Here is a 26,551-nt window from a genome sequence, read left to right as displayed (position 1 = left end):
ATCCTTCTTATTCCTAAAAAGTCAGCCTTTGCGTGAAGAACACCTCGCCAAAACTTCCATATCGAAACCGTTCATGTTACTACTACTGACCAGACCAAAGTGTCAAGCGCACTTCTGCGAATTGAACATAAACTGACAATCAGTCGATCGTTGCAAATTATTATTATTGCACAAATATGCATTAAATCAAACTTATTTTTTCCTAATTCAGTAATTTATTTTTCCTTTAATCGTGTTACGAGCCGAATTCTATCGTTGATCTCTTTCGATGTTAGCTTTTCCTTGTTTCTGTTGGTTGATTGTTCTTACTTGTCGGTACATCTCGACAGATGACTTTCCGGTGAGCTGGTGGCCTGTTAAATAGGTATTATGCGACGAGTTGATGAAGTAATGGTTCATCGGCTGGTCCATGTCCTGACTCAAATCAATTTTCTCAGGAGCGATTATTGCGTTATCTTCACTGAGTAGGTATCGGAGAAAGCCTTCAAAAGAGAGCACTCCTAAAATAAATTGATAAAACTTATCAATAAATAGTAAAATATACTTGAGCTCAATCGACGCTGGTTATTAATATCTTGTAGTGCTTTTTTATAGAAATAGTGTAATAATTGGATAAGGCTCGAAGTGGCAGTACACGTCGATAATGCACGTTTGTTGACACCCTACTGACGCATGTCTAGAGGCAAACTTCTCAGCGCCTCCACTCATTATATATATAATAATAAATACTTGAATGTTTGCCCCCAGCTCCTGTAAAAGATAATTGTAAACGACAATAACATCATAATATATATTCTACGCGTCGAGAATGACAGGTTGGTTGAAATACAAGGGCCACAACACGCTTGTAGAACTCAAAGGGCATCTAGAGCCAAACACCTCACCATATATGGTACACAATATACCCATGAATTAATACAAACAGGTGGCTTTAAATCACAAAATCAAAGGATATGCCGCAATCTACAGGTGGCATGAGTTAACATAACTGGAAAAATGCAAACCTAAGAGCGCAGTGAAAGTCCTTCAAGAGGCAATAGTACGAATCAATAAATTACGTGTAAGCCGGGATTTTTCTAAAATACTATATATGAACTGTCTGACTTAACTCGTAAAGGTGAATAAGTGAAATTCGATTTGAAAGGTCCATCTTCGCTGACTCGAATCCGCACTACATAAACCGATCATATACATTGTACGCGTCGCATATACAAGTGTGTATACTTTGTAATGTATTTAATATCTGAAAAAGTAAAAACTGTTATATTTGTTTTGATAATTTGACACAAGTTTTTTCGGTGTATCTTTAATGTTCCTTTTCTCTTTTGTCTCTCTGCTGTTTGTCTACTTCTATATGCGATTCAAAAGCACTCTCTCTGCTCTGTGTGTCTGTGGCAATTTTATTGTGTAGGCAATGAAATTGTATCTTGAGTTCAGGCTCCAAAGGTGAAGATTTTAGAAAAAAAAAAAAGCATTCACTAGACATTTACCCCATTTCGCCTTTTACAGAGGTCAACAGATGTGCAACTAAAACATCAATTGAGAAAACTGCTTAAAAGAGGTGTACGAAGTTTAAAAATGATATCTTGGAGCTGGAGAATGCAATCCCCCTTATTTACCATTTGACTCACTTAACCATTTGAGATTAATGGAAACCACCTCTAAGGGAAGATAGCCGAAAAACAATTTTTGAATCGGGCAAGAAAATGAACTGCAATGATATAACTATCGATCAGCACTTCAGCTCTATGGCATTAAAAAATAAGGTGCTTGCGTCATGTGTAAAACGAGCAAACATAACAAAGAAACAAAGCTTTCCACTGCCTCTCAGTATTTCGCGCCGGTTCTTGTACAGAACTGCCACCGGCGATAAGAAGTGGTGTCTCTACATCTATATCAAGCGGAGACAAGAATGGATAGCTCCGCCGGCTATGTTCAAGCCTAGGGCTAAGTAAAAACTCTATTTTAAGAAGACGACGCTTTTTGTTTGGTGGGACTGGAAGAATTTTATACACTGACAATTTTTTTAAAAAAAGCAAGATGGTCAGCAAGGATCTGTATTCGACCCAGCTATATCGAGTAAGCGAAGCTACCCAACAAAAATCGATCGGCAAAGCGAAGCCACTTTTTTGCCAAAAATTTTAAATTTAAAAAAAAATCCGTTTTGCAAGAGCTTGGTAGTAGGTTTTGTTGCATGCTCCCCTCATGTTCGCTCTGATGGATTATAGCCTTTCCTGATCATTGGCTTAGCCACATATTTGGCAGCGAAGAAAGTTCCAAACCAGGACACGTTCTTCAATGCCAAATTTCAGGTAAAAAGAGAGGAATAAATAAATTAATTAACCGATGAGCAGTTAAAGTCGACATTGAATGTATAATAAATTAATTTGTTGCTGAAATTTGAGTAAACCGCGGCGTTTTTGTTGTTGAAACTCTAAAATTACCTCTTCGTCAACCAACGGGTAAAGAAGAGAAATCTTTATCACAATAAGCAGGTCGAAGAATTAAATGTCATTAATTGTGTGTATTTGTGTATCATATTTGAAATGATATTTTGATTACAACATACGTTATTTTGCATCAACGAGAACGCGAAAAAAAAACAAGATATTTTGATAAGTATACTCTAAACACTCAATAGTCAAGCATATAGGATCTCCGTAGTAATGCAGCTGGAATGTGTTGGCCTGACAAATTTAGTACCACATGGGATGGTCTAGGCGATAAAAACCCACTTTTTTTCATTCTGGGAGCCAGCCGTGTGAAGTAATACTTAACCGCAGCATTACTATTAGCACTACAACATTATCAATATTATAGTATACAAAACCTGTGCTCCTGGGTTGAGCTGCTGAGGTAATATCTTTTCTTTTTCCTTATGATACAGAAGCTATTGACCACGAGTTTACAATCTAATTATTCTAACTAACCATCAAATACATACGCACCTGTTAAGCGAACCGCCTTTCCACATAACAGAAAAGTGTCTTAGTTAAAATCGTGGTAAATAATTTGTCAATTATGTTGAAATATCGAGATACTTATGAATTGTGCATGCCTGCAATTGGCACTTGATTTATTGTACAATTGATAATTATGGAAAAAAATATCATCACTTAAAGAAGCATGCTAAGAACTATTTTTGGAGTTCATTGGATCTAGGCAAGAATTGGATTACGTGTTTCCGAGAAGGTGAGGAGACGTATTAAAACTTCCTAACCTTTTTGAACGTTGCTTTTGTTGGGCTCGTATTGCTTGATGAGGTCCCGTGCTCGAGAAGGGGTGGCATACGGGTATAAAATTTCGTTAAGTCTTGGGTCCCTCTGCTCTTTGTTTAGGAAATCCACTAGCTGCTCCGTAGTCATAGTTTTTTTCTTGTGTCCCCCACACAAGTAGTCGAAGACCTGCAATATCACAGTCCACTTCATTACGGTTTCTCGCCAGTATAGACGATAGTATCAAAACAGTTAAAATTAACTGTTTCCGCGGTAACTAACTAATTGTAGTTTCCCGTTTTGTTAACAAATTGCTGGGCTTATGTTAAATAAATTTACACATGTACATATAGAGTTTTTGCGTTTAGATGTTACACGATTCCTCCACCGTCGCTGGGCCGCTGCCGCAAAAAATATCTGTCCGGAGTAAAAGATATTTTTTATCAAAGAGACCGTTTTCATCACACTGTTTTTCACTTAGCATACGCCGTATACTACGCATAACGTTCCGGATAAGTTGGTACTAAGTTTCTAAGAAAGCGGTTTCTCGTACCGGGTGCGCTTCATCGACTGTTCTCGGAACTAGGCGTAGTCCAGTTTTTCTAGAACAAAACACAACTCATGACAGTGAAGGCAAGAAACTCATTTTCCATGCACAAGGACAAATAAACTATTATATTATGCCAAATGCACCGTATGAATATTGTAAGCTTCGTCTGCTCAAAATTGACGGTCTGTTTCCCAATGCAGCTTTTCGAGGGCATCGAGTAAGCTTCCTATGAAGTAACACGGGGGATCTACAACAGTTAGTAACTCGAAACGCGAAAATTATGTAACATGCATAAGACAAATTGAGAAAATTTGTCAGACTTGCTTATGAGGACTACTTAAAAGGACCACCTAAGAAGCTGTGATAATGGCTCAAAAAACACTCGACGCACTGTAACGTAAATTAAAAAAAAAACGGATTAAATATATGTCCCTGTCATTAGATCCGTAATATCGAGTTTTGAGAAACAACGCTAAATTACTTGCGTGTTAATTAGAATCTTTATAAAACGAGTCGTGTTTATTTCAAAGTAGCTGTTGTATAATCGGTATACAAAGATGCTTAAATAATATGCGGAACCCTGAGACCTATATTAACATGTCAAGTGACCAGCTGGTTAAATTAATCGAAAAAAACATTTTTACTATAAACCAAATCGTTTCAGATCTAGTAGAGCAGCCGAACACGCAACGATTAAAGCGCGAGAATAGTAAGGGTCACCGCAGAAGGTCAATATGCAGCAATGGCTTCTTGACACTGTAAATTGATAAAGGGTTACGAATAAATGAATCTCGCTTGATTTACGAAAACCGCTCGTTAATTGATAAAACTGCTTTTAGACAAGTAAATTAAAAAATTGATAAACCCGGTATATTTACAAATATAGAATACTACAAAGGTGAGTATTGGCTCCAATCTTATTTAACTGTTATATCAATGATCTATATAATTTTCGGCTTGGAGGGAGTATCATACAATTTGCGAGCGACACATGCTTACTCACCACAAAGACAGGGTATTGAATGTCATAGACTTACCAAGCCAACCATAATTACGACGGTTGCAGGAATCGAGGACAATGACGGTCACTTAGGACCCAAAATGTTTCTCTACTCATTGGGCTCATTAAAAATATATGCACAATTACATTATGTATACAGCTAACCATATACTCAATTGTAACTGCCCTATTTGTGAAAAAGGTACAAATACCTAGGATTAATATTTTAAAACGAAGTGAAACATACATGCTTGAAACCCCCAAAAACTGAGAACTGGAGCTGTCATCTTACAAAAACTCAGGAACTTAACCAACATAAATCTAAGAGTCTCCACCCTCATACGTCTATCACCAGAAAGGGCTTCACTAAAACAACATTTATTATAAAAGGACTGTTTAAGATTCAATCACGATCCAAAAATTTAGCGACTGCTTAGACGTCAACAAAAGTATATAGAACTTGACTGAATTAACCGGAAGGCTTCAGCCGTCACCTAGCAAGAAATCAAGCGTAAGTTGTTGAATTGTCAATACAAAATATATCCCAAGATCCTTCAGATAGTCATTTATAGCTATTAATATTCAAAAAAGTGCGGTACTGATCTCACCGTGCAATAATTTAAATATAGACACCGTGTGTACATAAACTATGGTAATGTGTCCGCTGCTCATATTTTGCAAAACAGATACTCTGGCTAAAATTTTTTGCATGTATCAACAAAGAAATATTTTATGGACGTGTTTTGCTGAATGTAAACGCAGTGCATGTTAACTTAGGTTTTGCTCTCAAGGCCTTTACATTCAAAAATCAATTTCGAAAATTCCCTGTCTAAATCCACGAATAGATAGAATTTGTAACAGCTGTAGCTAAAGCAATACCGGTACGCGTGGACCCGTTATCTCTCACACATTCCAGGCAAAACACTCGGTGGATTTGCATATTAGCGTCGTGATGGGCTAAAAATTTCAAAAATCTAACGACAGAACAGAAAGTCTAGATGAGGCTACCATTAGAGATATTCTAGACAATTAAAATAGCAAGGGACTGTCTGAACTAACTCCTTATTGCAGCATACAAAAGTACAGGATTACAATGAATTGTTCTTGAACTATTCTGATAAATTTTATAGGCCTTTCAGTGTAGTTTTGTCTCATAGAAGTGTTCTCCAGAAGCAGCATGAAAACTAGCAACGAAACGGGCCGACTTTGGACAGCTAGAGAAGCCTATAGTTTTCGTGAAACCATCTTGAAAGCCTGTAAATAATATAACAAATAATAATAATGCCTGTTACGGCAAAAATTTGACTCGCGTTACCTCGAACATCCTGTATATTTACGCACTCACGGACTACGTCTATGCCAACGAACGAAAACATCTCGACAACGATGTATCTATGTTTTGCCTGTCTCTATAGTGTGCAAATAGTGTCATTAAAACGAAATGTCTGGGAATAATATAGCAACGAGAATATTAATACAGTTCACTAAATTATTGGATAATATAAGCATAGTAATATTTTGACGACGACTGTACCGAGTAAATGAGGCAACCCGCTGCTTTTCAAAATGTTGTTTATTACATCCACACCTGTGGCATCGATCCCACATTTTAAATAAACTCTATGCCTCGACGTGATTAACTAACTGAAGAAAATGGCACACGTCAATCACGAAGCTTAAAGAATTGTATTATGACTTAATATTTACATTTAAAAGTCATAACAGCGTAGATTAAATAAATTCCAGCGTTTACAACGCTGGCGAGCCTCCTTTTTGCTCTTACTGAACTAAATGCAGTGGCGAAGGAGGTTTTACGTAATTATGTGACGTTTTAAAGGTGCAGTTTAATGAGTTATTGTGTGAGGAGGTGAGGCTGATTGTCTTCCTCTATGGAATATTTCTAATTTAGTACTTAGATAATAACTACTGCGCACTTATTTTGCAATGTTGGTCAAATCAGTTATCTGAGGGTTTTCTGAAACGATCTATTGGTATACATGAAACACATCTCAGCGAATCTCGGATCAATATATAATATAAGCGCCCAGTAAATCCGATGATGTGTTTCTGATTGATTAAGAAATGCGATGTCGTTTATTTGCTGGAGCGAGGAAAGCTAGCAGCTGCGATGCGGCGCATTCTGCGGATCTCTTTTGCACATGCCCATAACCGTGCAGTACTAATGAATATGACTGCAAACCTGAGGGACATGTGACGTGGTCTAGATTTGAAGGCGGGGGTAAACACTTCTGCGTTTTACCAAAAACTAAGAGAAAGGTACTGAGCATAGTAAGTGATCCCTACTAATGATAAATCCCTTCGCCTTTATTGATTTATTCTCCTGGGATGTCTCCCTCTCTGGCCTGTCATAAGACATCCTTAAGTGAACTTTGGCTTGGAATACCTAACAACTTCTGGCCTTATAGTGTTTGGCCTTATAGTTATTACACCAGAGAATCTGAGAGGCATGCGCAATCGGCCCTGTAACCACGCAATCTCCAAGACGGTGTCCTTTCAACGGCATTGTTCAGGCTTGTCATAGAAGAAATATACTTTGATGTTTCTTACGGCTTTGAAATGACTTTTTGTTTTGTAATTTGTGCTCCTTGCCATTACGGCTGTTACCAGTATAACTTTCACTACGCGTGCAGTTTCTCTACTTCTTGGTCTTAAAGACGTCTTTTAAACGCTATGTTTTAACGCTTATATTCGAGTCTAGATATGCCAAACACCGAATGAACACCTAATTACCTCTTCATGTATTATAATGATTGGACTACAGTGGAATCTTTTACGAATTATCCTCAACGCTGCATTACGATGACCAGAACGACAAACAATGAGGCCCCTAAAATGTCTAAGCTATAAAAGCGTGCATAATTCTACCGTAAAATACCGAATGCTAAGACCGAACAGAAAGGGATTTTCAGTTTTTCAATAAATATAATCGGGATAGTCTTAGAAAAGTTACAATACTTAAATAAAACATCTCAATATAATAATACAATAATCACTAATTTGAAGACGAGTAATCGAAGAGTTTTTGGGCTAAAAAGCACATTGTTTTTTTCGGCCATAGCTTACAGCCCTACTGGAAAATGAAAAAGTCATATGTTGCATACGATTATACCTGTTCTATTTCTGAGCGTGCTGTCAGGTGTCTATAAAATGAATAAAACGCTTCGAAGGAAAACTTGTCGGGGGTTATGTAATCGCCTTTGCCACCCGCGATGCCGCACGCCTCCAGTGACTTTTCGATTCGCCTTCGGTCATCTTTGTGATTCGCTAACATCTTCACGATACTGTAAATATAGGAATCAACAATACAAAATATATGAAGTATTTTTGGATAGTATCTTTTGAAACTTGCATATTTTTGCTTACGTTCTCCGTTACTTGACGCAGTATTCAGTTTAAACCTTTGATTGAGCATTATAAAAAAGTTGTTTCAACTTGCTCTTTCAGACAGACACGAAATAATGCTACCTGAGCTATTTAAATGCCATCGATGTTTGTATCAAGCTAATTAGTTTCTACTATCACATGCACGAATGCAGCATGCTTCTAGCTCGATTCGATACAGACCCGATACTATAAGATTATTTAAATGGCCTCAAGAGCTTTTTAGCTGTCCACTTTCTATTGTACGCATGTACATCTCAGCTGTGCGTTTGTGTAGTAACTCGAGTATCTGCTGAACTCAATATCCATGTATAACTTCTATCCGCTTTTGCGGCTGTGGTTATCCCCTCTAAATTTGTTCCAAAATGTTTTCATTAGAAGCTTCAGCGACTCCCTTCCTTGCCTTTTCTGTTTCTCTTTTTTTTGTTTCAGAGTATGAGTTCGCTAAAAATAGTACATAAACGCTACATAACAGGTAACCGTGTTTGTCACAAATTATGGCAAAAAAAAAATAATGATATTTGCATTTGAACGCAAATGGGAAGAATACGGTAGGGGAACGCATCTTTCCATATATAGTACAGATCTCATATATATCAGAGAAGAAACTTCTAACATTTTTCCGTTTATGACAACGGTGACAGAAATTCATGACGCAATATTATATGTGCTCGCGAAAAGGTTTAAAGAACTCTAAAAAAAAAACTATAGAATTTTTTCCCCTGAGTCAAAAATGTTTTACATGGATTACTGTGTCGACGTAGTATACGCAAATATAGGCCTTTGGTAGTAACCGTTTTCGATGCCGGCATACGAGTAATTCTATCATAGTCATTAAAGTATGCCGGGCGGTTAACTGCCTCGAATAAAAATAGGTAACAAACTTAGATAAAATATGCAATTAGCTCCTTTCAGTGTGCAAAAAAGGCGTAATACTGCTGGCAGTAACAGACAATACGTAGGTAATATATGATATAACTTGAGATAGTGCATTGCAACTTCCATTATATCCGCTATGATGTCACGAGCTAATAGGCTAAATTCGGACAAACTAAAAACTTTTAAGTTGGCCATTTCGGCGCTGCACTTAGGGAGCCATACCAGCGGCGGATTTTTTTATTTCACTATGTTATATCTCTAATGGAGTTTTACGTGAACTGGACAGTGTATTAAGCGGAACAAGACTTGTTCTCTGCTAGACCTTAAATGAGGTGCTCTTAAGCCTACAGTATGAACATCTATGGATGATCTCGAGTTTATCAAGTACAACTAACAGCCCTTGGTGAAATTTTTTCGATAAGAATAGCACAATTGGAGCACGCTCAGTTTGATCACCAATTAGCAGGGCTAATTCCCCCATGCCAAAAGGATGACAGCTATCGCATTAGAAATGACGAGCACTTACCTAGACTATTAGTTTATTGCTTTTATTATTAATCATATTCGTAGATGAACAGTTTCTTCTATGTCCAGCCCAGTCTAACTTCAACCTCCTGACGGACAGCGTTGTTTTACGGAGCAAGTAGATCAGTTAGTTTCTAGCTAAGATGTATAAACCCGAGAGGTGCTAAAGTAGGAACCGTGAGGTGTTCTCATATTGAAAGAAACCCATACGGTACTATGTCCTTTAAGCATTGTGCTCATCAAATAGTCATTGATAAAAACGTTATCCTCAGATAAGTAAAGAAGTTTTTTAAATGGTTAAAAAAATATAAAGTAAACAAACGCCTAATACATAGCGCTACAATTGCGCTGTTTTTCTCTGCACCGGATTATTCCAAAAAGGTGTTCTTAGACACAAACCTGCATAGCATCGGCTACAGGAGCTTACATGGGACACAAATGTAGCTTTTATTTGGCTTATGGTACGATTTATTAGTACACAGAACATAATGGAAGTCATACAACGCTTAGCGGATTACCATATCTAGTTTTTTCCGTGTGGTTTGTTCTGTTCCATCTACCAAAGCGCCGGTAAAGAACTCAGAGTCGACCTCAACCATTCGCTCCTCTTCTAGTTGGAAAAATTCCAGGTAAGCGGACACTCTTGGTTAGCCAAACTGACGAATGCAGATACTCAACGCATAGAAGCGCATCCGCTAGTAAATATACGTAACGGTTATGTAGGTCTGATGTTCTCTGAAGAAAAGCAAGCTTAACCCGCTCTAACTTAGCCAGTTGGGCTGACGTTTTTATAGATGAGTGTGATGCTATACGAGGCCATTAGTGCAGGCTTGAGTACAGCGTCTCGCCGTATTCAGGGAGGGGAGCAACGATTTTTGTACGGCAGCGCCTACTACTCGTGTTTTTTTACGGCGTTTTTCTACTCACTACGTATAGTAAATCTTAGAGCAGGATAATCCCAGATAAAAAAAATGCTTCACATATTGTGAAGGCGAGGCATACAATCGAGGAAAGTCATTTTTTGGGTCTATTCTTCAAAAATTCATGGCATTTGTCAGGCCAGCATTCGTTACGTACTATCGGAAGCGGGCCAACGTCTTCTAAATCTCAAAGCTATTTGTTCGTCATTGGCCTACAGTATGCTGCTTAAGAAATAGTTCAGGAGGTCCGAGCATAGTAAAAAGCTCAGATTGTTGCTTTTGAGCTGCTCCTGTCATTTGCTAGAGGGGGTCCGGTTCCGCTGTGCTATCTTGTATTGTGAGGAAGTCCGTGCAGAATCGAAACGATAAGCTGGATAATCTTTCAAATAATTTTTGCTTCGGCGAGTTAGAATTAAAATATTGTCCCTCCGTTGACGAACACACAACATCGATATTCTTCTGTTATGCAGTTGGGTGCTATAGGGTGCAAGCCGGCATGGGCATGCTTCCTTGTGGTGTTCGAAGTTGATTCAATCTAGACTGACCTCCTTGTCGGGGTTGAGTTGCTGGAGCGCTGCTGCCACCTCAGGAACCATGATATCGGCAATTATCGCAGTCCCCACCTGGTTTGTTTGCCTCTCATACAGCAAGATACCATAGTAATTCTCCCGGCATAGTGTGTTACTTACAGTATCACTTTCAAAGTGAAAGTGCACCTCCACCAAAAATGGCCAACAAGGATATCTAATCTGGTGGAAGAATCAGGAGATCCAAACCATCGTAACCAGATACAAGGATGCGGCAGCACTTTAAACAAAAGAACGGTATAGACGTGGCTCCTTTGCCTAGTCCGGTAGACTTGTTCGCGTCCCTGCATAGACTACAGCTAGTAGAAGGGCAGCCATTTGGGTCCGGTAAGCATTCCTGCATATATCGTCGCGTTATAAGATGTTGCGATGAAGTACTCGTTGACGTTAGGTCGATTTGGAGTGTGGACAAAAAGAATCATTGAGATGCTCTAAAATCTTTCAAGGTTTTAGGATTTAGTGGTCTTACCAGAGCTCTCCGCCTCGAGGCTGCTATAAACTACAGAGATACGGGTAAATGATTTCTGGATGAATTTTTAACATATAAAAAGTTCTTTAGGTAGACTTACACGATTTGGTAGACAGACACATTGGTCGTGAAAACGTCGATGGCGGGCGATTCAATTAGTAAATGTAGGTTATAATCCAGCATTCTGAATCCGTTTAGGTATCACCCGAAGCTTGGCTTATTTAATTTCGACTTGAAGTTGCTCGCCACAATTGTATCCGTCAAGCAAAACACTGCGTCAGCTTTTCTGCTGGTACTGTTGATCATAGGGCAGAACTTGGTCGAACACAATTTGCTAATGCGTTGAGCCTTTGACTCTTTAGAGCAGCAAGGATGTCTTCGAAACTAAGGACTTCCACACACACTGAACGCTGTCTTCTGATCTGGTCGTTGGTAAGTACCCTGGCTAGAACTAAGTACGTTGAACGGCACATTAATCCAGGGTTTCACATAGGATTATTATGTTGACGCCTTGGACAACCAAGGCGGTAGGAAGTCTGCAGAGTCAATATCCTTACAGTATCATAGTGCGCAGGGAGAGATTATAAGGTTTTTTTCAAAATGTTTATTGACCTAAACCGTTGAATTTACTGAAGGTTGGTGGCGAGGTAATCAATACGGAGACTGTCTGGCTGGTGCTTCGTACGTGATGTCCTCTTCTCTTCGCAGTAATGAACTAATAGGTATAGTGCCTCAGATCTATTGCAACTTCTCAAGATGCCCGGACAACCAGGCGTTTCTGTCTCATTTCAACAAGTGTCATGCACAAGCACGACACAAAATCCACACTTGGACCTGTGTCTTTCTATCCGATCCTTTTATATTAGGAATTAAAGCTCAAGTTCTATTTTTCTACGACGAATGTGTCGTAATCGCTCATCGCAGCAAACCTGACCGCTGAGCTAGAACCAGAGTACCCAATACTCGTGATTAGCTTCACTGATAATGAAAGCTTAAGTCAGTACTATGCTATAAAAAACGGTTGTTATCCAAGGGAAGAAGTAACGCGAAAAAAAGCTTACTTCAGTATAGTGTTGAGTCAAAAGTTACGGTGGAGGAATCCAGTAATCATATTAAAGAAGGTCGTCGACCAGATTATTTTAACCGACTTGTATAAATTATATTGTGTGGCATACTGTATAATCAGGAAATCTCCACAGACAACCGCATGGATCGAATGTGACATCGCGAACCTTTAAGATCCCGAAATCAAAAAAGGAGGAGCTCCCATTGTTCTCAAACAATGTACAACGTAGGCAACAAGGCAGCGTTATCTATCCTACTAGACGCAATGCACCTAGCTGTACACGCTCCTTTATTTTATGCTAGCCTCGACTCAGCAGACGTATCCCAAATTCATAACATAATACCTGTAAAACCTACACACAAGAGTGTCAAATTGACGTTATAATTCAAATAATATTGAGCATAAGACACACAAACGAAGTGAAAGCAACGGATGGGTAGAACGTGCCAACACAATATCGATGTGGTTAAAGCTTTAATGGAAGAGGCCATTTAATGAGACGAATACAACCTGTCACCAGTCCAAAGCACGAAGTTAAGAATGATCTAACGCAACGAGTTTCTTGTCGAATCCAGAACTCCTGTTCAACACTTATCAACCGACGTGATAGCTCGGGCGAGTGGGTGGGAGAGCTCAGCTTTAAGAATAGACCAAAAAAAAAGTTACAACCAAAAATTCCAGGAGAGTATATTACCATCCATCTGTATCAGGTATCAACAACCTTACTGAATAGATCACTATTTTATGATTATCAGCGACTCTTGCTCGAAATACAAGAAGCTCGATTTCCTAAAAAAAAAGAGACCCTGCAGTGCATATAGCAGTTCATTTCATGGTTCGGTAACCATATTTCTCACGAGACTAAATGATTGGGAAGCAATGGCAAATGCAAGCTTCAGGATTCTCAGATGCCAGGACTCCTAAACACACTTGATATTATTCACACGTTTTTCAATTTCAGATGACTCCGACAAAAGCGCATGGCCAGGCAAATCAATAGAACTGTATTAAGTCTGGTACGCAAACTTTCCTGTTTCTTATGGGTAGAAATTGCCTCGAATTGGGCACAGATGCTCAACTCGGTGACGATCTGCGAACTTGCTCATGAAATCTCCGTACAAAGCTATATACTAACCCTATGTTATTTTGCATTTTTACGTAGATTCGGAAATTCTATCTCAATACTACGTCTACAACAAAGACTCTGCTAAGTCAAAATTAGACGTCAGGGGTATTTTGACATTCCGGATAGAATAGACCGAAGAAAATACAGGCTATAGGCTCCTACTAAAGCAACCTGCGGAACGAACATAAAACTCAACCGAAAAACGTAGTTCTCCCAACTAAGAGCTTCATAATTAAGCCGAAACGATTTACGACTGAAGAATCCGACAAAAGTCCTGCGACAGATGGGATATCTGGCACGACCGACAACAGCAAAATAAAGATCGGAGGAATGTTATATCCGAAAAACACATTGAACTCATGAGCTAGATATTGAACCAGAAGGAGGAAGAAAACGCAAGCTGAGTGGGAAATCGGCGCAATACGAAGCATACTTATGCAACATATGAAAACCCTCAATACACGAAGGAGCCATAACGTCAGAACAACGAACATTCTGGATGCAGGCCATGAAGAACGAGACACAAGGTGTAAACACCTCCGGCGCTTCCAGCAGGAGAAAATATACTGTTTTCACATTGAATCTACAAGGTGAAGATTAACAAGCACGAAAAAGTTAACCGATATAAAGCAATGCTGATCCTGCAGGGCATCAGTTTGCCGATTCGAGGTTATGGCGATCTACACCCGTCCCTGTATAGCATCTTAGAAGCTGACACCCACGTCCATATTCGACAACTACCCGACTATAAGAACAACCCAGACCGAATGTGTCACCAAAAAAAGAAATCCCCAGGAATCGCGCCAGTCGCCCTGCTGCTAGGGCCCCACGAAGACTAGGACTAATTTAGGGCTCGTTAGACCCGTCCATTCTATCGCACCAAACCCAAGCTTTGGGTCGACTTATGTGCTATTGTGCCTATTTGTAGACGACAAAATACCATTCAATAAAGGCATCAGCGGAAAGCACCATAAAAGATCTCAAAAAGGTCTTCGAACTAACACCTGAACCCCTAATATGCTTCATAGATTTAGATATCAAAGGTAATCCAGCACTTAACATCTCAATCAATTATTCTGGGTAGATTTGACTTACCCCTTTACCAGCCAGTAACTACCCTTGCAAATCGATCAATATGCAACGAAGATAATTCTCAAATTGTTACTGGCGGTACGTTGGCAGCTTACAATACGACAGAGCATTCATAACATCCTACTTCTTCTGTTGCCTGCACAAACCGATTGAGAAATGCTACGGTGCTTAAGTGAAACGTCATCAAATACGAGACTAATGTGGTGAAGTCACTAGAGGCCTTCGTTACCAACACCGAAACCAGACGTTCAGTATCAAGACAACCTATTTAAATATACGACGGCCCTATATTTTGAACAGAGAATCACCAAAAGTACGTAGTCAGGGACGATGGCCATTACCGATACGGCGAAAGCAGCTGTTGAGTTGAATTGAGCCACCTGTGATTTAAATTATCACTAGACGCTACACGAAATGATAAAACTGACAACCATCGATTAGACTTGTAAAGGACGTAGGATTTCGCTAAAAATTTCCTACGAGAAAAATACGATGACAAAAGGTACTCTACACTTCCAGTGCAGATCAGTTGCCTGACTGCCTGATTTCGCCCGACCTTTATTCAACGCGCATTTCAAAAGCTAAGAGGTTGTTAGATTGAGATACGCAAAACATGACGAGGAACGTTAACCGAGTCCTATATGCACTCCATCTAGTGGCTACGATCATTCGATCACAGCAACGATAACTATTGTTATCACACACAGTTATACCCTTATCCTGCACAAAGGTGTATACAAAAAAATGTAAACTGTACGATTAGTCAAGTGAAGAACTGTTGAAACTCCGACAAACTGTCTACATAGGGAACATAATACAGAGTCCGCTGAAGATATGATCAACTCACAAAAAAAAAAACTGCTCATATTAAAAGTAGATACGAACGACACAACACAATGCCAGGCGGCTACGGTTCTTTGTGTTTCAAGTTCATCGAATGGCTGGCTTCCAGAACGAAACGATCTGCATGTGTGCCAGCGTCCGAGCTTATTATACTGCCGTACAAATACGTTAAGCACTAATCTATCAAAAGAACATATCTGATGGTTCGGTTTCATTGACTGTAGTTTCTTCGCAAAAGAATAATAGCACCGTGAGTATATTTACAACAAATGTATTCTTTATAGCCTTTTATTAACGACTTCAGCTATGGCAGATCCCGAATGCTTCCTGCTAAAGGGTCATCTTGCGAATTGTGCTTTAGGCCGTAAAGTAGTTTGTTTCCGCCTTGCCCATTCGTACGCTAGATCCCACAAATCACTTATGATTCAACATGGGAAACCCGGGTACTTCGACGGAAATTGCTTTTTTGGCGACCACTAGCTGTTCTAGTAGACAGCTCTCGCAAAAAAATCGTAACGTTCATATTGTTTATGTACAAGGTATTAATTATGGTATTAAATTACTATGTCGTCTTGCCGAAGAGCATCTTTCGCGGCCAACGTACTCCCGCAGCGAAATTTTATTGTTTGCATTGAAACTTTTGAATATATGAAGGTTCTTAATGTTTAGTGGAAATTGTGTCAGATCGTAGTAAATGAGGCGAGGCTCTCAGCATCTATCAACGGGTTATATGATCAGGAGACCTGACTAATGAATATCGCTCCTTAATCTAGCTCAGTGGTTCTTTTGAGAACAGGAGTAGGCTCAGATTATCGTTGAAGCACCGCTAGGGTTTGCCAAGAACGGTCGAACTCAGCGACTTTATTTTCCAGAATGACTTCGTTTACCCGGAGAATGTCCCCAAGCAGGTTCACGGTATTTTGAAGTAAGTTAGCGTGGACTGGCTTGAAAAGTGCGGCTTTTCTAGAGACCATATCAACTGTAAATCGAAAGTCTCTTTTTAGCAATGTCTTGCTAGTTAGAAGTCTTCTTCGCGTCGCCTTTATCTTTGGGACTCACTGATAGTAGAGCTTTTCGGAGATTTTTGCGGATCGAATTGGGGCCAGAGCTTTGTCCTGCAGCCGCCGACTATCACCTTCTGTATTTCGAAGTTTCAACGAATCACATTGTGTAATTCAAGCGCTTGCTGGTCTCGTATATCAATTATTTTATAGTATTAACGAAAATACCCTTACAATTTGGACTTCTGAGTAAAGGATGGCTGGTATTTTGTGCTTGAAACTTAAAGACTTGGGAAGCTAACCGAAATTGAATTAACCTTAAGATAGGATGAACTATGCCACTAAAACTTACCTTGTTCGAGGCAAATGGTAATAATTTTTTTATAATCGAGCAGCACACATATATACTAAAATCGAAATCGCTAAAAAGTAAGGTACGGATTATGGTATGTGGAGCTCGTACATGCAGGTAGTTATTGAATAATGGCAGAACATTAAGTGTGTATTTTTCCTGAAACTGTTTCTTCAGGTTGGAAAATAAACTACAATAACTTTTGCTACGTGCATTCATTAGCAAATTAGAGATCAAACTTGAAAGCAACAGATTTATGGCAAAATATTTTGCTTAATAGTATGCAGTTCTCGCAGCAGGAATCACCTCAATAAGTTAAAATAATGCTTAAAATTACAAAATAGCAATAATTAAAGACAAAACTTGAATTCACCTTTTGACAGGTATCTTGCCATCTTTGTCAGTGGATAGCAGAATTCGTGTGAATGCTTTCTCCAGAAAGGAAATAACAGGTGCGTTTATAAACAGAAGATTCGTCGCCATCACGAGTAGTTCATCCGCCCATAACTGGGCTATCTGTTAAAGTTTACAAATATATAAACAGCAATATTGTCGCAGTTATATCTAACCATAAAAACAATTGATATACGTCAGGGTCACTAACGTTTCGTTCTAAGCAGAGGTTGCGGATATCGTTGCTGCCAGCGTACTGTATGTCCCTGCTTAACCAACTATTAATACATTTTATTACTTAAAGTAAAAGCTAGAACTCCACAGGAAACGAAGCCGTTTTATTCTAGTGAACATCAAGTGGCATTTCAATCACATTGAGGCAAAACCCTCGTGTTGACACCGCAACACTCACGTCAAAAAAATTTAAAACAATAAACACTTGTACTCCTAGCGCTTGGGCATTACCTCTCGGGAACCGCAACAGAAGTTAATGAACGATACGTTCACGTAATCTGCCCCATACGCAACCGTGACGCTTTTGTCTTCCAGTGATGCGTCCTAACATCAAATGCAATAGAACAAAGATGATTTTTACTAGTTAGTAATTGAGCTAATGCTGGGTGACTTGGAAAGGTAAATGTATAGCTCAAATATATATAAATCAATTGAAAAAAAATCAATATATAAAATAAATAGCTCAATTACTTATACCAAACAAGTCTCAATTTTACAAAACTAAATGGATTTTGTACATGACGGACGGCAGGTATATATTCATAATGAACGACAAACGTAGAAGATGAAGGACATCTGAAATAAAAGCATAATAGTGAAACTGACTTTGTTGTCCTTTAGACTGATGCCTAAGGGAGAAGAACTGCTTAAAGTGAAAATCCAGTGGCCAAAGATTCTTCCATTCCACCATTTGTACTGCTCGTAATAGTAATACTGGTCCTCTACAGTATTTGTTTTCCGCTCGAACCAACATAATAAAATATAGAAAGAGAGTAATGAAAGCGCTAATTTAGTAATTGAAAGCATCACTACCTCAGATCACCTTTAGTAAAGGATAATTTAAATGAAAATAAAATAATAAGCAATAAAAGTAACGGCCTCAGTGTTTTTTTTATTCAGAGGTGCGTGTTACTGAACAGTCGGTCTCCATTCAGATTTTTGTACTTATCGTTTTATGATCCCTTCAGAAAATACTTTGTGCAGAATAGATCTTTATTACTATATCATCAACTGATCTGGCAAAAAAACGTTCAACTCTAAACGACAACAATTATTTTGGTCTCAGTTTAATCTAATAGGCAGCTTTTAATCGCCCTGTTCAGCTATGGGCTCACGTAGCTAAAAAATCAGTATACACCTTGCATTCTTAGAGTCCCAATAGAGGCCATAGTAAGAAAAAGAGATGTACTAAATGTTTATACCTACCAGTATGTAACATACTCGTGTGTGTCTATCGGTCTGCGCCGCCAATTTCAAATGTATAGCATCCCAGAAAAGAAGCGTGGTAATTTTATATCTGCACAATTAAATATTCATCAAATCATACAACTTTAACGATTTCACAGTAGCACAGAACGTTTTCCCCTTGACAGACATTGCGTTGCTTATATTGCTTAAAATATGCGCGCCTTTTAGCGTGGAAATCATTCTAAAAATATTCAATCAAAAGCAATATATTAGTGCAGTAGAATTTCAGCTCACCTTTGCTCCAATATTGATGGAGTCCCTGAGCTTGCCTTCCTTCGGGGTCTTTGCATGCTTTCCCGTGCGGGTGTCGCGAATACTTGAGATTTCCAAGTACTCAGTTTCCTACAACGAACCCCAAAAGTAAAAAAAAATTTGATGTTCAGACTAGCTGGATTAGTAGCATAAAGACAGACGGAAATTATTAATACTCCTAATCGAAGCGGGAGGCTCCAGTGAAGATGGATTGTTACATTTCTGGTCACAGCAGGGGTCTTCGGAACAGCTGATTTTGGACTTATTGAAACGATTATACACATCTGCTTTAGATAAAGGCATCATTTACTCAATATAGGATTCATCCGAAGTACGCCGGCCATCGAACTCTAAGCCTGACAACTGATAAGCGTTTATTCTCTTGGAACAGTGTGGCTAAACTATGGCTTTGACAGTGGAAAACTACTACTTAGCTACCAGTATCAGTTTTACCAGTGGAGTACAGAGCAGCGATAATAGTTGCTAACGATATTTGTTAAGAAAATAAAAAGTAAGTTACGAAAACGTAGCAATCTACTGTGCACAGCGTTTGATGGAGACGTAGGAAACTGTTCACAACGGCCGAGAACTTAACCTTCGTATTCTCCGAAGTTATACGTATTGTCCCTGTTTTAAAACGTACAATTATTCTAACTGTATCCGTTCGAGTTCTAATAACTTCTATATAACAAGTGTGAGAACGGGCCCTTTCACTGTAAAAGAAAACAAACGAAACATATAGAATGGTGAAAATACATCTAGTTAAAAAAACATCTAAGAATGGGAGCTCTAGAATATAAATAACCATAAAAAGAGCCTCTAACGGACCAAAAATCACTGTCATATTACATTACCACTCTACTCATAAACGTTTTTGTTCCGGACAGCCTCATTGTATTGTATAATGTATGTATAGTAAAATATGAGAAGCAAATGTGGAATGAATTGCAATTTAGTTTTAGGAAGGCAAGATCATTTAAAAGTGCCAAGATAACAATATCGAGAGCAAGAAAAGTTTCCGTAACTTTATGTTGGAGATTTGGCGAACAAAAATGCCGAGTTTGTATTGCAGAACAGCTGTAACGTTTTTAAAGAAATATTTTTGAATAACAGCCGCCCTCACATTCAACCCTTATATTATAAAAACAAAAAAAAAAAAAAAAAAAAGCAGCGAACGTCATATCAGAAGCCTTCTGTATCGTTTTGAGAAAATCTTGTCAAGTTCTTATATGATACTTCTTATAATAGCTTATAGGATACCTCATATAATAATTATTCATCATTCGAGAATGCACATTGTAGTAGTAGTTTTTCGAGAACTCACTAAAATGATCTGAATTAAACAGTATCAATAATAAAGAACAATTTCATAATATTCATCATTTCGTACAAAAAAAATTTAATTATAATAATCATTTAGCACAAATTAACTCAAGTCTGAATGAAATGTTTTAAATAAAAATATAAGATAATACAAATTAGAGCAGCGGTTGGTGTCTTCAAGCACAAGTTAGATGCGAAGGCCAAATACGCAGATGACTGTAAACAATGCAGACTTTCTAACATAACTGACACAGGAAGAACCACTTCAGTATCCTAGTAAGGAAGTGTACAATGGATGCACAAGTAATGATACCCAACGTCTCGAAGTTATTATGACCCTTAAATTGGATATCAACAATAGCTATTTAAAAGTTTAGTAATCCGAAAAGTTGCATATTGCTCTGAGGTGCGGCATTCTTTTGGAGTGCGGGGAAATACATACCTGCTTTGTTTCAGGCGAGGTCTATCCAATCACGTATTGATTCCTTTTAAAAAATCCAAGATCAGTTTTTGGGGGACGAAGGTTCATCGCTGACTCTTATGCTGCCGTAATAGAAATGTGTAAATAAAAAAAAGATATCTACGTACAAAGCTACGACATGGAGCCACTTAACATTTAGACCACTAACGTCGCAGCAGCCCTCTTCGGGTGTTCGTCGAGCCTACATTTATTTCAATCATATTTTGGTTGAGCACTTGTAAGGGATTTTTTAGAATGAAACAATTACTTAGAGCCTCACGGAAACTGCCTTCGATAACTGTCAACAGCTTCATAGAGATTTACACCATAAGGGAGCACAATCCTGTTCTGTCGACTCTTCCATTCTCAGTAACAGGACAGTCTTCTTCCAGGACAGTCTTCAAGTACGAACACTGTCCCTATAGACATACTGACAATTATGCACAACTGTTTGTTGTGCAACATCTCCAACTTTCGGAAAGGTGTTTGGTTCTGCTAAATAAATTCAGTGGTCCTTACTGCATTCGCAACAAACATCTAAAAACGGCATTACATTCGGTGCCCCGTTAAATGGTATTTTTCAACGCATGCTTGGAGTGTGCAAATCATAACATCGAATGACTGGTACATAGCTAATCTATCGATAGTTTTTAAAGACGCAGAAAATCTATGGCGATCCAGTAGTTGGTGTGGAGCAGCAAAAATAAGTTGCTCATATTACTTGCTGGCTCGCTTGCTGTCGCGTCAATTACCTTGACACCAAAGTCTAAATTTACTGTGAGTGGCATGCCTTCTCGTATCTCTGCATCCCCTGTACGTGCAATTGAAACAGAAGAGGTACGATTTGTACATCGCGGCAATAGCCAGCTGTATGCATTTGTTGACATGGCACCTAGAAATGCCATTCCCACTAGCCTAGCCCAAGCAGGGATCTTCACTGAAATGTTGTTTTAGGACATACTCGAAAAGAACCTTGCGACCATGGAGTCATTGAACTCGCACCTCTTGGCTAAGCTACTGACATTCCACAAAGTAATAACCTGATTACTGTTGTTGGTGCTGTTCATCAATTTAGTTGCGACGGCTAGGAAAATGCACCCAAAAATGAATAATTTCCTTTGCCTAAATAGTCCTATGTTATTTGCTACATTCAGCCGCACAGAAAAGCACATAGAGGCATTAGAAAGCCCGTTGTTTGCAATCGTATTGTTGAGTTTATCACATGATTTGAATATCTCGAGACGACTCCATTTATTGTAATGTATAAATCTTTTTGCGGCCACATTCTGAAGGCGACTGCAAAAGCGTTAGTTTCTGCCATGGCTATAAAGAGAAGTTGCCTATAAGTGGCATATAAAAAGGGCAAGACCCATATTCAACCTTAATATGGGCTCCACTGCGTTCTGTAGGTTCAACTGAAGTCGGTCGGATAAGATATGTTTTGATGCATGATAATCCCTATGGGAATGCCGTAGTGAGGCGTTGAACTGCCCTTCGTAACGCGTTTGAAAGTACCTACGAAAAACGAGGAGCTCGATACTTAGTCATATACTCTTAATTTCATCGAAGCTCAAGTAAGAACATTTATCTGAATTAGCGACTCGAAGCTAAACTTTTTTGCCCGTTATTATTGCTCTGTCTGTCTTGGAACGACATATATTACTAAATATACTATGTACTAAATAAAGAAAAAAAAGTACATTTTCGGTCTCATCACACATGGAGATGAGTTAAAAAAAAAAACAGGTTCTCATTAAATATCGCGCGAATATAGTACTTACATTGTTCTGATCGGTCCAGAACAAATAGAATCCCTTGTTATCCACCTTCAAGGTGACTGGAGTCCCGACTGGAGAATCCTGCAAAGACAATGATAACGTTGATAATGAATAGTATCTTTGCTACGATCGTATAAATATCATCCGAGAGTAACTTTTGTGCACAAAGTGTAAAAACTCCAATACAGTCACTATCATTTCAATCCTTCTTTGAGAACGTCCTATATATACTGTATATTGTATATACATACATTATAATATATATACACACTGAACTTTTCACCTGCCTCGTGACTTTTGCCCCATTTAACTCCTATATTACTAGCCCCGGAAGAGCGAGGCTAGATGGGCCGAAATTTGCTCTGTGCTATTGATGAAAACAACCACTGCAACTGGAGAAAAATACACTAGTATATTTGTCAAAGATTCCTATATTATATCGACTAAATGGGCTCATTAGAATTACTACTTTTCAATAAAGGTCTCAATTAATTATGCCTAGCGTTGCAAGGCAAATTTATATGGACTAGAAGTGCGGCTATATGTAGAAAATACTTTCTTCCCAAGCGCTCTGACAATGGCTAAAAAACACAATGATTTATATTGATTTACTGCCAAGGTCGAAAGTTATAACTGGTCAACTATAAGTTCACATAAAGTCTTGCTGCACAGTATGAAACTAGCTTTTGAATGATCTAAGTACACGTTCATTCACCAGTTGCGTTCTGTGCGAGGAATGTCTATGCATGTTATGGTATAAATATTCGTAACTTCCGATCCGTAATCATATTTACGCGCCATGTGGTGCATATGTCGGTAATACTTTTTTGTCCGAACTATGTGTTAAATTTGTTGATAACAACGACAAGTGCGAAAATACGATATCTTATTATAATTTGAGCTGTGCTACAAGACTGCTTAGTTCTTCCAATTTTTCTGGTTTCATACATGCTTAAAATGCGGTGGTCCAGATAGCCCCACCTCACTTAATCCGTATAGCTCCCGGGGTGATCATGTAATGACGTTTATAAATCGTAACCCGCGCTCAGTTTGCCTCTATAATGTAGCTCTAGACAGTGGAAACCGTGGCAGAAAAACGAGACGGTTACTTTGCTTCTTTACTACTCAACAGCAGTTCGATGAAATGAAAAAAAAAGCTTAGCTGTTCTATGTAACCTCACCCTTTGAGGTCAGATCAGATGAACATACAGTAACGCGAGTTATACTAACTTTCTGAAACTTTGGTAATATTAAAAGCTATGCCTACGGTGGCAACGCCATCGCTAAAAGGGCTGCTCAAGAACAGTTAGCCAAATTCTAAAATGATATCCGGGGCCCAGAAGATTATGCCCCGCTGTGTGCGACCATCTGAGACCCAAGACATTGAGTTCACACAAAAAATTTGGAGCTTGGGTATCTCACGGTATATTCGAATCTGATAGGAAGTTACAGCTTAACATTCCGTTTCAATAGGACGCTCGGTATCGAGCGCCGGACGGCTACAATAACCGTTTTTTGCACAGGATTGTCGCTGATGACAAGAAGTGTTATTCGTATGTCAACGTAAACCAAAAGTTGGAATGGATAGTATTAGGAGAGAGGCTGAGGGTCTAACCAGATCTTAAACAATGATGGGGATACATAATTTACTGTTACAGGAATAAAAAATGTACTGTTTTCTATTTCATAGCCTGGTGATAATAAAGCAACGTTTATTGCAGATCTTTATTTATTTGGATTTCAGCCATAGCTTAATAATAATTTCCAGAAGACGAATTTTAATATAAATGCATTATGTCTACTTCGTAGAGAAATATCCTAATCTATTACATATTTCTTTAACACACGTCGCAGTTCTCTGCTAGCTTCTCAATAACCATATTTCTAGCATTTGGCTTCCCGTACGTAATTTCTATATCTATAGCCTTTCTAAGAAAATCAATAGTGATATATGTTTAGAAAGCCCCGAAATCACACAGACTTCAATCGGTAGAATAAGCAGGTAAGCCAATGTTAAATGCTTTTTGGCTCTGTCTAGGAACTAATTAAGGACTGGTGTTGTCATCAAGTAACCATACCGCGTGCTTTCGATTGCCGTCCTAGCGGTCCGTGGGTCTTTTAAGAAACTTGAGACAGTGGGCTCATTCGTTATTTCATTTTCGGGGAGTATCTTATAGTAGCGAATGCCCTTGACGTCCGTTGCAAGTACTACCATCATTTTACATAGACACTGTCACCGAATTCGACTTCTCTTCAGCGCCACTTTCGCGCTAGTGCCTCTCCGGCTACCGGTAAAAATTGAACCATGTCTCGTCTCTCTATGTTTCAAATATTACATCCGGTATCGCCATTAGGCATCCCATCAGACAGCCGGCTTCCAACAAGAAACAAAGTGTGCCCGGATTAAAACCTAGACCACAACGTTTTTATGATTAACAGACAAATACGTTATCTATTAAACTATGACGGGGATAACCATGCCTCATCTGCGGCGATCGTGCGCTCCAGACGAATTTTTTTGTTCGAAAAGTTCGAAGGTACGAAAGTTCCGCAAATTGCGCCTGGAATACAGGACATGCATTTCCAATTGGTCTTGGGTCATAGGGGACCCACTTTCACTTAGCATGTTTAGTATTGGGGTTATAATTCTTTTACACGTTGTATGTGGAATGCTAGTTCCGGCCGACAGAGCTTTGAAACCTCAGGCTCTGATTTCTTTCATTATTTTCAAGTCCCCACATTTGATTATCTTCTCGCTAGTTTTCAACACTCCGATTTCCATTTTTTTAAACATTTTTTTTTTCTATGCACGGCCTCTTTGCCTAATTCTTTCGTTAATGTTCAACACATTTCAGAGTGCCTTGGAGGAATAAAAAGTTGAAAAATTTGAAAAATATTTTACAAAAGTATTTTTAGCCGAGTTCTCGAATCTCTTCGTTGTTCTTTAACATGCAGTAGTCCATAGTGCGGCGACGGAACACCGTCCTTTTCAAACAACGAAATCATTAAAAATTTCTCTGGCGTACTGTTCTATTGCGGTATTCCGTAAATTGCCGAGTAGTGTAGTGGGACGCTCTGGCCTCAATCACAGTTTGTTTTAGGTTGCAAGGTTGCTCAGTGTTGCATATCTAAATCCTGTAGGAAATCCTTTCTCTACATTGTTTCAGGACGTCATTCTGCATTATTTCAGCACGGCACGTGATTTTGGTATAACCTCCGACCCCAATTGTGATGCCGCAGCTTAAAGCGGGTTCAAAAAGAGCTTTATAAACTTTAAGCATGCAATCCAGAGAAAATTCGATTTCTTTCAAAAATATCAATTATGAGAGTACATTATAGCTTTTTCTAGTGAAAGTGTCAATGTGCAACGTTTGTTGAGTATCTTCATACAATACTTACAAGGCATGTCGCTGAAGAGGCAAGTTAAAGACACTGAAACGTATTTCAAAAGAAAGTCTTGAGTCTACTTCATTTTTGCTATTAAAATGAATAAAGTTAATTTTGGCCTAGTTTACGACGAAGCATAAAACCTTAAATATTTCGATCGTGCTTTGCTTGGTGCAAAATACGACACAAACTCGCATCGATCATTTATCGATGCCGCCAGTAAAACAAAGCATGCTAAGCAACTATATTATAACTTTATTACTAGATTATGACCTTGAAACAGAAAACAGGCAAACTACTGAGTTTGGGCAAACTGACGCTTCATATGGTTCAATTGCCAAGTCATTACCTTCGTCCATGAAGGTCAGAGTGGCGCATTTAAATCCAAGCAAATTCTAACGGGCTGTTCATTGCAGCGGGTTTAAGTTCATCCGCTATTTTCGGTACCA

At 38.8% G+C, this 26,551-nt stretch overlaps 1 protein-coding gene across 6 annotated transcripts in view; it reads right to left on the bottom strand.

The window, feature by feature from the left end:
* Plc21C (Phospholipase C at 21C) overlaps window positions 1-26,551 on the bottom strand; it is an 88,187-nt gene that overhangs the window by 35,817 nt on the left and 25,819 nt on the right. For all 6 annotated transcript variants that reach the window (XM_086992001.1, XM_086992002.1, XM_086992004.1 and 3 more), the window contains 7 exons: window positions 22,719-22,796; window positions 19,137-19,244; window positions 17,886-17,978; window positions 17,401-17,543; window positions 7,896-8,067; window positions 3,221-3,404; window positions 310-500 (listed from right to left, as the gene is read on the bottom strand). In XM_086992001.1, the coding sequence (XP_086848127.1) occupies window positions 310-500; window positions 3,221-3,404; window positions 7,896-8,067; window positions 17,401-17,543; window positions 17,886-17,978; window positions 19,137-19,244; window positions 22,719-22,796 (969 nt within the window). The remainder of the gene's footprint in view (window positions 1-309; window positions 501-3,220; window positions 3,405-7,895; window positions 8,068-17,400; window positions 17,544-17,885; window positions 17,979-19,136; window positions 19,245-22,718; window positions 22,797-26,551) is intronic.

Source organism: Varroa destructor, unplaced genomic scaffold (genome assembly GCF_002443255.2).
Source record: "Varroa destructor unplaced genomic scaffold, Vdes_3.0 BEIS01000006.1, whole genome shotgun sequence".
In the NCBI taxonomy this organism is placed as follows: domain Eukaryota; kingdom Metazoa; phylum Arthropoda; class Arachnida; order Mesostigmata; family Varroidae; genus Varroa; species Varroa destructor.
Note: the sequence above shows the minus strand (reverse complement) of the source record. Positions and strands in the feature narration are given on the sequence as shown.